The following is a 16,315-nucleotide window of genomic DNA, read 5'->3' on the forward strand; positions in this document are numbered from 1 at the left end:
TATATATATATATATATATATATATATATATATTTTTTTTTTTTTTTTTTTTTTTTTTTTTTCAGTCATTTTAATAATGATTTAAATTTATTCTGTGGCAATTCATTGAGCATTTCTTATAAATTATATTCCATGCTCAAATACTTTCTAACTATTCATATTAAAAATAAATAAATAAATAAAAAATACTGACAATTACATTAAAAATGGCACTTTTTAAATGAATTTTATTAATTAATATAGTCATTTATTTATTTTTTATTTTTTTTATATTTTATTTTGTAATTAAATGTTTCACTCAAATTGTTATAAACAATAAATACATTTTAAAAAATAAATAAAAGACGTTAAGTGCGGGAGTATTTTAGACTCACAACCTGGCAACCCTCATTCAATTCAGCCTTTGAGACTTGAGTGATTGGGAGGGTTTCTGTGGGAGCCAATCATCTTACAGCAAACTCTTACGAAACTATTTGTTCACTGCAGACTACAGGGGAACCATGGTATCAAATTCTTAGAGAGCCTCTTTTCAGATTGACAATGAAGAACTTTTTAAACTGTTTTATTATCGTTTTTAACAATGTTGCCATTTAATAGTGTGATAAAAAATAAACTTGTGAAAGGATTTTTTTTCTTCTTAAAATGATGCACAAACAATTTTTTACACAAGTAAATTTGTTAAATTCATAGTCCAGACAAATAATAATAATAATAATAATAATTGCATTTTTCTGTGCTAATTGCAATCTCTGGACAGTAATTGTCTTGTAAGTGTAAATTTAGAATTGGCAATCTGAACAAAACAAGATTTGATTTTTTCATTGTAAGAACATATTGCTCTTCACAACCTAAAGTGACCGTCCAGTATCGACTGATATGTGTCACGTGTCAAAGGTCTGTAGCTTTTCACCGTCTCATCTAAAACAAACAGAGGGTCCGTGATTGCAGCAGGGTTGAAACCTTCCTCGACCAGCTTGCCTTTTAGCTGTTTAAAAGTGCAAGTCACAGCCAAACAGTTCTGCAATGAGAAACACTTTGACTTATTTGAGAAATACGAGATATTACATTAACACACTGATACTACCAAGGGATTATGTATTCAGAAAGAGCATTGTGAAATTACCTGGATCCTAATGAAATGTGGTCTGGCATAAGAAGGGAGATAAGTGACTACGTGACTAAAAATGGCATCGGGCTCAAACTGATGGTCTTTCTTCAGTGTGATGGTAGCCATTCCTATCCTCCCCTCATACCCTTTAAATTCAACAAAAACATCAAGAGTGTCACTAACTAGTGGCATGAATGTCAACTGGATGGTTTAAAGCAACAGTTCACCCAAAAATTTGCTGAAAGGCCAATTAAGAACGTGTAGATTTGGAGAAATGTAGCATTACATATTTTGCTCATCAGTGGATCCTCTGCAGTGAATGGGTGCCATCATGAGTCCAAACAGCTGATAAAAACATCACAATAATCCACAAGTAATACGAGTCAATAATCAATAAGTGAATAGGTTCACCCAAAAATACACCTACACTACCAGTCAAAAGTTTTTGAACAGTAAGATTTTTAATGTTTTTTAAAGAAGTCTCTTCTGCTCACCAAGCCTGCATTTACGTGATCCAAAATACAGCAAAAGCAGTAAAATTGTGAAATATTTTTACTGTTTAAAATAACTGCTTTCTGTTTGAATATATTTTAAAGTGTAACTTATTACTGTGATCAAAGCTAAATTTTCAGCATCATTACTCCAGTCTTCAGTGTCACATGATCCTTCAGAAATCATTCTAATATGCTGATTTGCTGTTCAAGAAACATTTACTATTATTATCAGTATTTAGACCTTTCGAGTATTTTTTTAGGATTCTGTGATGAATAGAAAGATCCAAAGATCAGCATTTATCTGAAATAAAAAGATTTTGTAACATTATACACTATACCATTCAAAAGCTTGAAGTCAGTCTAATTTTTTTATTTATTTTTCTTTCTTTCTTTTTTTTTTTTTTTTTTGAGAAATTGTAGAAGTTAACTTTTTTTAAGCAAGGATGCTTTAAATTGATCAAAAGGGATGATAAATCCCTTTGATAAATGCTGTTCTTCTGAACTTTCTATTCATCAAAGAAACCTGCAAAAATCTACCCAGCTGTTTTCAACATCAAAATAATAATAAAGTTTTGTTTTTTTTTTGAGCAGCAAATCAGAATATTACGATTTCTGAAGGATCATGTGACTGCAGTAATGATGCTAAAAATTCAGCTTTGAAATCACAGGAATAAATTACATTTTAAAATATATTCAAATAGAAAACTGTCTGAAAATATTTACATTTTTTACTATTTTTGCTGTACTTTGGATCAAATAAATTCAGGCTTGGTGAACAGAAGAGACTTCTTTAAAAACATTAAAAATCTTACTGTTCAAAAACTTTTGACTGGTAGTGTACATACATATTTAGAACTGTTATTGCTTGTAAACAGTGCTTCATTCGTGCATATTTTTCTCCTGATTCAAATTAAATTACTTTTTCACGAAACAAAAGAAATATACGTCTTAATCGATTAGTTTCTAACAAACATGCTGCTTTTTACTTTACAAGATCTTAACTGATGGACTGGAGTGGTGTGGATTACTTGTGGATTATTGTGATGTTTTTAGCAGCTGTTTGGACTGTCATTCTGACGGCACCCATTCACTACAGAGGATCAGTTGGTGAGCAAATAATGTAAAGCTAACTTTCTCCAGTTCTCTTTTGATGAAGAAACAAACTCGTGTACATCTTGGATAGCCTGAGCGTATAAGCTCATTTTCAGTAAAATTACATTTTTGCGTGAACTATTCTAAAAAGAGTGAAGTGGAAATAAACCTGAAATTGTAACGCCGTATACATTTGCTTCCTCAATACTCGTTGCCATAGTTAAGATGTCCGACACTTCATTTGTGGAAACGTTTTCCCCTTTCCACCTGAGATGAAGAAGAGTAAGCATTTATTTAATATTCTTCTATTTGATTGTAAAATTAAAGCTGTAACTCCTGCTTTAAAGGGGTCATCGGATGCCCATTTTCCACAAGTTGATATGATTCTTTAGGGTCTTAATGAAAAGTCTATAATATACTTTGATTAAAAATTCTCAATGGTTGTGTAAAACAACACCCTTTTTACCTTGACAAAATCAGCTCTGCAAAAATCATCTCATTCTGGCCTAAGCTGCTTTAAATGCAAATGAGCTCTGCTTGCCCCGCCCCTCTCTTCTCTCTGTGGAGTGACGAGCCTGTTTACTTTAGTCACATTTAGACGCTAAACTTCCTAACTAGCACATTATTAGGAAAGGCGATCGCAAAGATTCATAAAAAACCCTTATACTCACTTCTGCTGTAAGTGAAGCTGGATCACGAATGACTCACGCGAACATAGACGGATATATGTAGATCGGGAGGCGCATTCCCTTCACAAACAAACGTAATCCACTGCATCTTCAGCAGCTCAGATGTCGGGAGTAAATGACGACCACTACGTTCATTATTACATCCAGCAACACAACACCTCAATCGCTCAATTCTTGTCGAATTTACATCCCTGCTCCGGCTTCAAAAAATGGAGGTCAGACTGTTACAGCTGATCTGAGGTAAAACACTCATGTCAATCAAACTATCGTGGGAGCGGCCTCTGTCGGTGTGATGCAACAACAGGCATCTGAGAACGGCTCGATTTGAAAAAGGGGATATTATTTGAAGAAAACCACTGCATAGATTTTTATCATTATAGGGTAGATTTGTACATACACTGCCAACACACATTAATGTTCAAACAACATGAAAAAGTGAACTTAGCATCCGATGAACCCTTTAAAGCAGAACAATAGAGCTGTTCGATTCCAATATTTTTAGAATCAACTTTAAAATTCTGGTTCCTGATTCTGGTATCGACTCGAGAATCAATTCCTCACTGCAGTTTTCAAATTTTTTTTGATTTTCGATAGCATTCACAGACTGTTTTAGTTGCCAAATTTCATATTTGGAAACTTGTCCAAGACGGAAAACAATCAGACTTAGTGACCAACTGAGATTAAAGGAGAAGTCCACTTCCAAAACAAAAATGTACAGATAATGTACTCACCCCCTTGTCATCCAAGATGTTCATGTCTTTCTTTCTTCAGTTGTAAAGAAATTATGTTTTTTGAGGAAAACATTCCAGCATTTTTCTCCATATAATGGACTGATATGGAGTTTGAACTTCCAAAATGCAGTTTAAATGCGGCTTCAAACGATCCCAAATGTGGTTGTAAACGATCCCAGCCAAGGAAGAAGGGTTATCTAGCAAAATGATTGGTTATTTTCATTTAAAAAATACAATACTTTAAATACTTTTTAATCTGCCTGTGTATCAGTCCATTATATGGAGAAAAATCCTGAAATGTTTTCCTCAAAAAAAATAATTTCTTTACGACCGAAGAAAGAAAGACATGAACATCTTGGATGACAAGGGCGTGAGTACATTATATGTGAATCTTTGTTTTGGAAGTGGACTTCTCCTTTAATAATTAGCTCTGTTGAACTATTAAAGAAGAGTCAAATCCCTTTGATGGAATCGATTCCAATCTTTGAAAATGATTCTCGATTCTCAGTGGCTTTTGGAATCTTTTTGGAATTGATTCGTAGCCCTATAGAACAAATTTAATGCCATTTTTTCACCTAAAAGTGTCGCCCACCCGATCCTGGAAGTAGATGAAATCTTCGCTGTCTGTCCTGAACAGATCTCCAGAGTTGAAGTAAACATCTCCCTTCTCAAACACATCACAGAGTTTCTTCTTCTCTGTTTGTTTGGGATCCCTGGCATACCCAGCGAATTGGGCCTTCTTGGTAATCTTTGATACTAGTAGGCCTGTCTCACCTGTTTTACAGTCAATGACATGTAAATGACACATCCTTCAAAGTAAAAAACAAACAAATGTGCTTTATTAATCTATTTTATGCTTACAAACATGCTTACTCAGAAGAAAATGAACATTTTACTTACCTCTAGCTACTTCTACGCAAAATCCATCTGCGTTTCTCACCGGCTCCTCTTTTTCTTGGTCAAACTTAACAAATGCATATGGATAGATTCCCTGAAACAACATTCAAGCATTCAGATAATTCGCAATTTAATGAATTGCGAGTAAATGAGTAATGACCATGGTCATTGAATATTTGAGTAAATCTACCTTATGGAAAAAATTCACTCTACCAACGGCCCCAATTTTCCCAGCGTAGTTGACAAAGCCCAGAGTTCCTTCGGTTGAGCCGTAAAACTCTTTGATTTCAACATTTCCGAATCTCTTTATGAACGTCCTCCACACCTCGGGTCTGATCCCGTTCCCGATGGCCATTCTGACGTTGTGTACTTGGTCGCTAACTCGCTTTTAAGGATGAGAACAAAGATGAGAGAAAACTGCCTATTATGCTGAGCAAACAGAGCACTGCAAACAGTGGAGCGGAGAGTGGGGTAAGATGTGCCGCCAACATAACTGTGCATTCATATACAGCTGCCTGTGATTGAGAGGATTACATAAGAATGCATTACACACACACACATGCAAAAAAGACAATTTTGCACTTCTTTTCTCTCATGAATTTAACATTTAACATTCAACATGTATTTTTTTTAGAAAGACCAAAAATGTTGACTATACTTTAATAAAATTTGACTTCATATTTTTTATTTGATGTAAATTGTTCACATATTCCATGTGATAATGATCCAACATACACTACTCTGTGCCCAGATGACAACTTAAAGAGTGGCTCAGCTTACCCCACTCTTTATTATATATATCAGCATGCAACCAACACAACCTTCAAAGTATTGTAGATGATAAAAAGAGGAAGATTCTGCTGTTTGGCTTCTTAAAATGTTCAAATACCTTTGGTGTATTGCAGAGGTAGCGCATTGTTTCTCCGATATACTGTATCACAGTGACATTATATTTTCTGCAGTCGTCCCAAAACTGAGAGGAAGAAAACTTGTTCCTCAGGACAACAGTGGCGCCTGAATACAAAGACAAACCAGAACATAAAACAAATTAAAGCACTAAACAATAGTGAAACAAATATTAGACAAAAAAAAAAAAGCCACAATCAATGAAAGCACATACACAAAACAAAACATTCAAAGCATGTACATACATACAAGACGAAAACGTGAAGCAAAACAAAATCAACATCCATGCAAAAAAGTCAACATCCATGAAAGCACAAAATTAAGAACAAAAAATAAAGCAAAAGTAAAGCACAAAACCAATAAGTAAAGCAAAACAACAACAAAAATCAACTTCCATTAAAGCATGTGCACACACACACACACAAAAAGTAAAGCAAAAAATAAAGAACAAAAAATAAAATAAAGCAAAAGCAAGGAACAGAACAAAAAGTACAGCAAAACAAAAAACAAAAAAAGAAAGCAAAGGAACAACAAAAAAAGAAAGCAAAAGGAAAACACTACAAATCAACATCAATTAAAAATACAAACACAAAAAAGCAAGTCAACATCCATGAAAGCACATTCAACTAAACAAAAAAGTAAAACAAAAAATTAAGAACAAAAAAGTAAAGTAAAGCAAAAGTAAAGCTCAGAACAAAAAAGTAAAGCAAAACAAAACAAACCAACATACACACAACCAAACACACACACACACACAAAAGAAAGTCGACATGAAAGCACATACAACTAAACAGTGTAAAACTAAATCAAGAGCAAAAAAATTAAGCACAAGTAAAGCACAGAACAAAAAAGTAGATTAAAACAAAACAAATAAAAAAAACAACATCCATTAAAGCACTTCAAAGCATTAAAACACACAAGAAACACAAAAAAGAAAGTCAACATCCATGAAAGCACATACAAAAAATTTAAAAATTAAGACCAAAAAAATAAAGAAAAATTCAAGTACAGAACAAAATTAAAGCAAACCAAAAACACCACCAACAAAAAAAACAAATACTCATTAAAGCATGTGCACACACAAAATAAAAAAGTAAAGTAAAACAAAACAAATCAACATCCAATAAAACACAAATACAAAAAAGAAAGTCAACATCCATGAAAGCACATTTAACTAAACAAAAGGTAAAACAAAACAAAATTAAGAACAAAAAATGAAGCAAAAGTAAAGCACAGAACAATTAAAGCAAACCAAAAACACCAACAACAACAAAAAAAAAAAACACTCATTAAAGCATGTGCACACACACACACAAAACAAAAAAGGTAAAACAAAACAAAACAAAAGAAATCAACATCTAATAAAACAAACACAATAAAAGAGTCAACATCCATGAAACCACATTCAAATAAACAAAAAGTAAAACAAAACAAAATTATGAACAAAAAATAAAGCAAAAGTAAAGCACAGAACAAAAAAGTAAAGTAAAACAAAACATAAAAAACAACATCCATTAAAGCATGTTTACACACACACACACACACAAGAAACAAAAAAGTAAAGCAAAACAAAATTAAGAACAAAAAAGTAAAACAAAAATCAACATCCAATAAAACACAAAAAAAGAAAGTCAACATCCATGAAAGCACATACAACTAAACAAAAAGTAAAACAAAACAAAATTAAGAACAAAAATAAAACAAAAGAAAAAGCACAGAACAAAAAAACAAAACAACGTCCATTAAAGCATGTGCACACACACACACACACACACACACACACACAAAACAACAAAAAACAAACAAAAAAGCAAAGCAAAACAAAAAACAACATTCATGAAAACGTAGAATATATCTATGGAAGAATGTACACAAAAAACAAAACATAAAAGTAAAACTAAAAAAAACATCTATTGAAGCATGTACACACAAACAAACAAATAAATATTTAGGTAAATTAAAGCAAAACTAAATTCAACATTTATAAAAGCACATACACAAAAAAAACAAAACAAAACAAAACAAATAAAGCATAACAAAACCAACACCAAAGAAAGCATGTATACATAAGTGCAAATTTATTTTCTAAGGTCATCCAGGTGCATTTGTCACAAAATATTAGAATGTTGTTTTGTTTTTATCTCATCAACGCTGAGATTTTTTTGGATTGGCAAAAGAAAAAAGTCATACCTCTTTCAATAGCACCTCCGAACCCAGCGGCAAAGGCTGCGCTGTGATACAAGGGAAGGCAGATGTACAGCACATCATCAGACTTCACGCCACAAACAGAAAAAAAGAAGGCCATGGCCCAGAACCTCAGCTGAGTAATCACTGCTGCCTTTGGAAGACCTGCAGGCGACACGGCTTAAGAAATCCACTGCTGCACCCACTTATTAATTACAGATGTGTCATTGTGCAAACAATGTTCAGTCAAAAATACGGAATAATAATGCACAGTCACTGAATCCAGTCTTACCTGTCGTGCCTGACGTGTAGATGTACACCGCTGGGCTGGTGACGGTGACGCTGGCCCTCATATCTGCAGGAATTGGCTCATCTGAAGCCTGCGTGATCTTGTCTGTAAGACTTATCATTCCCTCAGTGGTCACATGGTCAGTCAGTACATAGACAGAGATTCCCTGTTCTCTCAGAGCGGGCAGCACCTCCTCAACAACATCCTGCAGTTCTACAAAGTGGCGAAAATCAGAAGTTCAGAGTTAATAATCTCTTCTTTTTTTGAGCTATAATCTTGCGCCTGTGAAAAATAAAGTCAGAATTGTGAGATACAAACTCAGAATTGTAAAATTAACTTGCTGTGGAAAAGCCAGAATTGCAAGACATTAAATTGCATTTGCATGATACTGTATATACTCAGAATTGCAAGATATAACTTGCAATTCTGAGAAGAAATTGCAAGATAAGTCACAGTTACCTTCTTTTTTAAATCAGTGTCAAAAATGAACAGCATTGCAAGAAAAAAAATCAATCGTGAGATTTTGTGAGAAGAAAAAAGTCTGAATTTTGAGCTATAAACTTGCAGCTGCGAGAAATAAAGTCAGAATTGTGAGATACAAACTCAGAATTGTGAATTTAATTTGCAATTCTGAGGGAAAAGTCAGATTTGCGAGACGTTAACTTGCAATTGTGAGATATAAAATAAGAAATGTAAGATATAAGCTTGCAATTCTAAGAAAAAAGTAGAATTGTGAGATATGTAACAATTATTTTTTATTCTGTGGAAGAAACATCAAAAACAGCATTGCAAGAAAAACAAACAAGTCAACTGCAAGATGTAAACATCAAAAAGTCTGAAATGTAAGCTATAAACTCACAACTGTGAGAAATAAAGTCAGAATTGTGAATTTAACTTAGAAGTTTGAGAAAGAAGTAGAATTGTAAAATAAGTCGCAATTAACTTAATTTTTATTCTGTGGCAGAAACAAAAACAAAACATTGCAAGGAAACAGTAAATTGTAAGAAGTAAATTGCAAGATGTAAACTAAAATGAAAAAACTCTGAATTTTGAGCTATAAAATTTGCAACTGCAAGAAATAAAATCAGAATTGTGAGATACAAACTCAGAATTGTGAATTTAATTTGCAATTCTGAGGAAAAAACAGATTTGCGAGACATAACTTGCAATTGTGAAACATTAACTAAGAAATGTGATAAATACTTGCAATTCTGAGATAAAAGTAGAATTGTGAGATAAGTTGCAATTACCTTTTTTATTTTTTATTCTGTAACAGAAACAACAAAAACAGCATTGCAAGAAAAAAAAGTCAATTGCACGATGTAAACGTCAAAATGTCTGAATACTGAACTATAAACTTGCAACTGCGAGAAATAAAGTCAGAATTGTGAATTTAACTTGCAATTCTGAGGAAAAAGTCAGATTTGTGAATGTCAACATGCAATTGTAAGAAAAAACTAAGAATTGCGTGATATAAACTAGCAATTCTGAGAAAAAGTAGAATTGCAATAGAAGTCACAGTTACCATATTTATTCTTTTATTCTGTGGCAGAAACACTGCAAGAAAAATGTCAATTGTGAGATAAACTTCAATTATGAGGAAGAAGTCAGAATTGAGAGACATTGAGAAACTTGTAATTGTGATTTTATAAGCTCAGAATTGCAAGATATAAACCTGCAGTTCTGAAAACAAAAAGAATTGTGAGATTTTTTATTCTGTGACTGAAACAAGAAAAAACAGCATTGCAAAAAAGTCAATAACAAGATGTAAACGTACAAGAGAAAACTCTGAATTATGAACTCGCAACTCCAAGAAATAAAGTCAGAATTGTGAGATACAAACTCTGAATTGTGAAATTAACTTGCAATTCTGAGGAAAAATTCTGAATTGTGAGATGATCATTTGCAATTTCAAAATAAAAACAACTAAGAACTGTGTAATATAAAATTTAACTTCTTAGAAAATGGTTGAATTATGAGATAAGTCATGCCTTTTTATTTTTTATTCAGCGGCAGAAAAAAAACGACCAAAAAAAAAAAGCATTGCAAGAAAAAAGTCAATTGCAAGATATAAACTTAAAAGAAAAGACTCTGAATTTTGAGCTATAAACTCACAACTCGCAATAAATAAACTCAGAATTGTGAAATTAACTTTAAATTGTGAGATGTCCATTTAGAACTGTACAATAAATACTTGCAATTATCTTTTATTTTACCAGTAATTATGCTACTGAAGGACTTACAGCCTACTTGTACATTCAACGGTTTAAACACAAAATTTTCAGGCAATCAAAATCCAGTATTCAGACCCAGTTTTATTCATTTCCACAGTTCACTCGAACTGAATCGTTCTAGGGGTTTTTTCACATCATGACATAATATTTCATATAGATGACAAAAGATAAAAACGGAAATGAATGCAATAGACTCTACATCTTTAGTCAAGCTCTTTAAAACTTAAAAACAAAAATACGCACGGGTTATTATAATTATTACGGTAATTTGCAGGCAGCGTAAAAAGCCTTTGGGGTGTTTTTCAGCAAGAACACCGATACAATCAGATAACACCAAGTTTTCAAGAAACTTCACTTTTTAATAGGCTGAACAAAGTGTTTAATACATTACTAAATTTTGTTCGCACTGCACTAACTTGGTTGAGAAACATATACCGACGTTTGGGGTCACTAAAAAGTTCATAAGCTTCAATCTGTGTTAAAAGTTAATAATAGTGTCGTTCTCAACGACATCTCAGAAACTGCACTGAGTCAACAGCTGCACAGTTAATACAGTTACTACATCAAGCACAAATAAAACTTTGAACTGGAAGAGTCACATTACCTGCACCAGCTATCAATGCATTGGCCCCACAGCAGGTAAAGCAATGCAGCAGTGATTTGGATCGGATGTTATGATTGAGAAGAGCAGCAGAACACCCGATCTTGGCCAAAGCCAGCCATATCCACAAAAACATGGGCTCATTCCCAAGCAGGAGCGCAACTGTATCTCCTTCATGAAGATTTGCGTGCTTCAACAAACTCCTGGCGACTTTATTGCTCTGTTTATCCGACTGCGCATACGAGTATGTTTTATCCTGGAAGCGAATAAACGCTTTGTGTGGGTTCTTCTGAACCGAATCCAAGAATCGATCCACTAACATATAGACAGGTCTGGATCTGAGATATTTAGTCGTACGATACATTGCTCTTGCTATCCGACTCGCGTACTTGGCCTCTTTAATAAAGTACGGAAAACGCAATCTTATTGCGAATAAAAGTAAAATGGCACTTATAATATACCAAAACATGTTGAGATCCGATTCCTTTCCGCTAAATCTACTTACTAATAGAGCGCAACATTTAGACAGCTATGAAGTTCAGTGTAGGCGGTGCCTCGTTTTGTAGGAATGACACAGAAAGGAGTAGATTGTAATGAAATGAAAACGATTGACAAGGCACAGCGTTTACAGTGCTCGCAACGCTATAAACAACTACAACCCTCGCATTATCAGCAAAGACCTAAACGGAACCCTGTTACCATGACATACTAAACGACTGATAAGTGAAAAATGGGTGTTTGTAGAGATTAGCATAATAATGTTTCACAAGGTCAGTAAAACATTAACATGAATACATTACTTTAATATTTAATGATACAGTATATTGTGAATATATAGTGTATATAGTAAGGAATCGGGGCAAAGTTAAATATTTGATTCCTTATGCTTCAACAATAATTTAATTTCAATTAACTGTGTGATTCTATAATTGCAGGTACATTTGGTGTCCGAAGTCATTTTTTTTCTGCTTTTTTCAAATGGATATATTTTCAACTATTTTAATAATGTGTTACTCATAGTTATGGACTACAAGATGTTACAGTCCATAAAAGTTAAATTTTTGTAATGAGCGTCTTAAATAGCTGAAAATCATGATTTCATGTTGTCCGAATTAGTCACTGTTTTTTCCATCATGTATCATTATGTAATAAAATATATATATAAAATATATATATAGTATTTTTCTTTTGGTAATATTTAATTCATTTTATTTATAAAAGCCCTAAAAAGTCATTTACCTAATTCTACAACTTTACATTAAAAAAAAAATTCCTTATAAAAATGTGTCCATCAATCAACTCTGTCATTTTCCCTCACTGACAGTGTTGGGCAGTAACGCATTACTTTGTAACGTGTTACTGTAATTTGATTATTTTTTAGTAACGGAGTAATTTAACGCGTTATAATTTCCAAATTAGTCATTAGAGTATAGTTACAAGCATGCTTTACCGCTGCTAATCCTTATAAAAATGTGTCCATCAATCAACTCTGTCATTTTCCCTTACTGACAGTGTTGGGCAGTAACGCATTATTTTGTAAGGCGTTACTGTAATTTGATTATTTTTTAGTAACAGAGTAATTTAACGCGTTATAATTTCCAAATTAGTCATTAGAGTATAGTTACAAGCATGCGTTACCGCTGCTAATCCTTATAAAAATGTGTCCATCAATCAACTCTGTCACTTTCCCTCACTGACAGTGTTGGGCAGTAACGCATTACTTTGTAACGTGTTACTGTAATTTGATTATTTTTTAGTAACGGAGTAATTTAACGCGTTATAATTTCCAAATTAGTCATTAGAGTATAGTTACAAGCATGCTTTACCGCTGCTAATCCTTATAAAAATGTGTCCATCAATCAACTCTGTCACTTTCCCTCACTGACAGTGTTGGGCAGTAACGCGTTACTTTGTAACGCGTTACTGTAATTTGATTATTTTTTAGTAACGGAGTAATTTAACGCGTTATAATTTCCAAATTAGTCATTAGAGTATAGTTACAAGCATGCGTTACCGCTGCTAATCCTTATAAAAATGTGTCCATCAATCAACTCTGTCACTTTCCCTCACTGACAGTGTTGGGCAGTAACGCATTACTTTGTAACGTGTTACTGTAATTTGATTATTTTTTAGTAACGGAGTAATTTAACGCGTTATAATTTCCAAATTAGTCATTAGAGTATAGTTACAAGCATGCTTTACCGCTGCTAATCCTTATAAAAATGTGTCCATCAATCAACTCTGTCACTTTCCCTCACTGACAGTGTTGGGCAGTAACGCATTACTTTGTAACGCGTTACTGTAATTTGATTATTTTTTAGTAACGGAGTAATTTAACACGTTATAATTTCCAAATTAGTCATTAGAGTATAGTTACAAGCATGCGTTACCGCTGCTAATCCTTATAAAAATGTGTCCATCAATCAACTCTGTCACTTTCCCTCACTGACAGTGTTGGGCAGTAACGCATTACTTTGTAACGTGTTACTGTAATTTGATTATTTTTTAGTAACGGAGTAATTTAACGCGTTATAATTTCCAAATTAGTCATTAGAGTATAGTTACAAGCATGCTTTACCGCTGCTAATCCTTATAAAAATGTGTCCATCAATCAACTCTGTCACTTTCCCTCACTGACAGTGTTGGGCAGTAACGCATTACTTTGTAACGCGTTACTGTAATTTGATTATTTTTTAGTAACGGAGTAATTTAACACGTTATAATTTCCAAATTAGTCATTAGAGTATAGTTACAAGCATGCGTTACCGCTGCTAATCCTTATAAAAATGTGTCCATCAATCAACTCTGTCACTTTCCCTCACTGACAGTGTTGGGCAGTAACACATTACTTTGTAACGCGTTACTGTAATTTGATTATTTTTTAGTAAGGGAGTAATTTAACGCGTTATAATTTCCAAATTAGTCATTAGAGTATAGTTACAAGCATGCCTTACCGCTGCTAATCCTTATAAAAATGTGTCCATCAATCAACTCTGTCACTTTCCCTCACTGACAGTGTTGGGCAGTAATGCATTACTTTGTAACGTGTTCAATCAACTCTGTCATTTTCCCTTACTGACAGTGTTGGGCAGTAACGCATTATTTTGTAAGACAGTGTTGGGCAAGCAGGGCACTTTGTAACAGCGTTACTGTAATTTGATTATTTTTTAGTAACGGAGTAATTTAACACGTTATAATTTCCAAATTAGTAATTAGAGTATAGTTACAAGCATGCGTTACCGCTGCTAATCCTTATAAAAATGTGTCCATCAATCAACTCTGTCACTTTCCCTCACTGACAGTGTTGGGCAGTAACACATTACTTTGTAACGCGTTACTGTAATTAGATTTTTTTTTAGTAACGGAGTAATTTAACACGTTATAATTTCCAAATTAGTAATTAGAGTATAGTTACAAGCATGCGTTACCGCTGATAATCCTTATAAAAATGTGTCCATCAATCAACTCTGTCACTTTCCCTCACTGACAGTGTTGGGCAGTAACACATTACTTTGTAACGCGTTACTGTAATTTGATTATTTTTTAGTAACGGAGTAATTTAACACGTTATAATTTCCAAATTAGTAATTAGAGTATAGTTACAAGCATGCGTTACCGCTGCGTTACGTCATTGCCGACAGAATGTGATTTATCATGTAGATTATAAAAAGGGTGTTGGCTAGCACACAGGACGACCTTTACCTGAGAACTACTTTGACTGGACCAATGAAAACATAGTCAGCATGGAGAGAGGAAAGCACGCGTTCTGTAGCTGGAAATACAATCATTATTTTAGTTTATTTCTGTCAAAGGCAAGAACATTATTGTGCGTTGTCAATTAGAGGGTAAGAAATTCTTTTCAACCATGGAAAACTCCATTTCCAATTTAAAACCTCTGAAAGGGCAGTACGGCACTAATCCACTGGCACCGGACTCGACGCAACAGAGAGTACAAGACTTGAGCGGTATACAAGACTTGATGGGCGGGTACAGGTGCGGGTGCGGGCGGGCAGAGACTCATGCTGGGATGCGATAGAATAAAATGATTTGCGGGGACTCCCACAAAATAGAACTGTCTAAACATAAAATATCTAAAACAAACTAATTGCTCTTCATGTATTTCACAAAAGCAACAAGAACAACTAACATAAAACAAAAACGATTAACAGGCGTAAGCATAGGCAGAGTTTCTATTTATAACGTGCTTGCAGCGTTAAACAATGTTGATTTCTGAAATGCAATGGACAATCAGAGAATCCACTCACCGCTCGAAATGCCGTGAATTCTGCAACCACGCACGCAGCAGCCTATTGCTTTTAGTTAAAATAACAGCGGTTTGTGAATGTTGATGCTTTAATAACAAATATTTTATCGGAGCGTTTATGCTGGGATGGTTGGCAACACACAAGTTCACTATTTCACGTAAATTTCTTGGATGTACAGGAAAAAGTAACGTAACGTGTAATGTAACTAATTACTTTTGAAATAAAGTAATCAGAACAGTAATTTGATTACTTTTCAAAGGACTAATCAGTAATCAGTAAATTAATTACATTTTCAGAGTAACTTTCCCAACACTGCTCACTGATAAGATCTGAACCACTGAAAACTCTGTGTGCTCTCTCTTAGAAAATATTTTAATTTAAAAAGTTCTTACACCAAGAGTCAATTTATAAAGTGTCAAAACTGTTCACACAATATCAAAAAGATGAAAGAATTTTTACATTTCTTTTAATCATGATTTCTTTAGTGCCATGTGCTCTTAGCATTTAAAAAATAAAAATAATTGTCATTTATGTTACCATCAAACTCTGTTACCAAGGTAGAGTAACAATGCTGACAATGTTGTAACAGAATTTACTGTCCACTTCTTTAAGGATCAACTCTGTTCATGAACTATTTTCACAAAAGAAAAAAACAAAAACAAAAAACAAACAAACCAAAAAAACAATAAAACTGATGTTTAAAATCTAAAGAATCACCCAACTACTTTATAAATTATATTCCCTAAAATTAACCATTGTTTTACTACAAATAAAACCAAAAAGCCATGGCTACTATAGTTAAAACATGGTAAGCACAAATTAACC

The 16,315-nt window shown here is 33.5% G+C and overlaps 1 protein-coding gene across 1 annotated transcript; it reads right to left on the reverse strand.

The window, feature by feature from the left end:
* Nucleotides 1–351: 351 nt before the first annotated feature.
* Nucleotides 352–11,852, reverse strand: slc27a2b (solute carrier family 27 member 2b). The gene is made up of 10 exons (XM_051100359.1): nt 11,229–11,852; nt 8,394–8,603; nt 8,108–8,266; nt 5,901–6,025; nt 5,202–5,396; nt 5,015–5,105; nt 4,690–4,888; nt 2,864–2,961; nt 1,124–1,254; nt 352–1,018 (listed from the first exon to the last, which is right to left on the reverse strand). Exons 1-10 carry the CDS (start codon nt 11,692–11,694, stop codon nt 842–844), a joined length of 1,851 nt encoding a protein of 616 aa, XP_050956316.1. The 5' UTR covers nt 11,695–11,852; the 3' UTR covers nt 352–841.
* Between the last annotated feature and the right edge of the window lie 4,463 nt (nt 11,853–16,315).

Source organism: Labeo rohita, chromosome 25 (genome assembly GCF_022985175.1).
Source record: "Labeo rohita strain BAU-BD-2019 chromosome 25, IGBB_LRoh.1.0, whole genome shotgun sequence".
NCBI classification, from domain to species: Eukaryota; Metazoa; Chordata; class Actinopteri; order Cypriniformes; family Cyprinidae; genus Labeo; species Labeo rohita.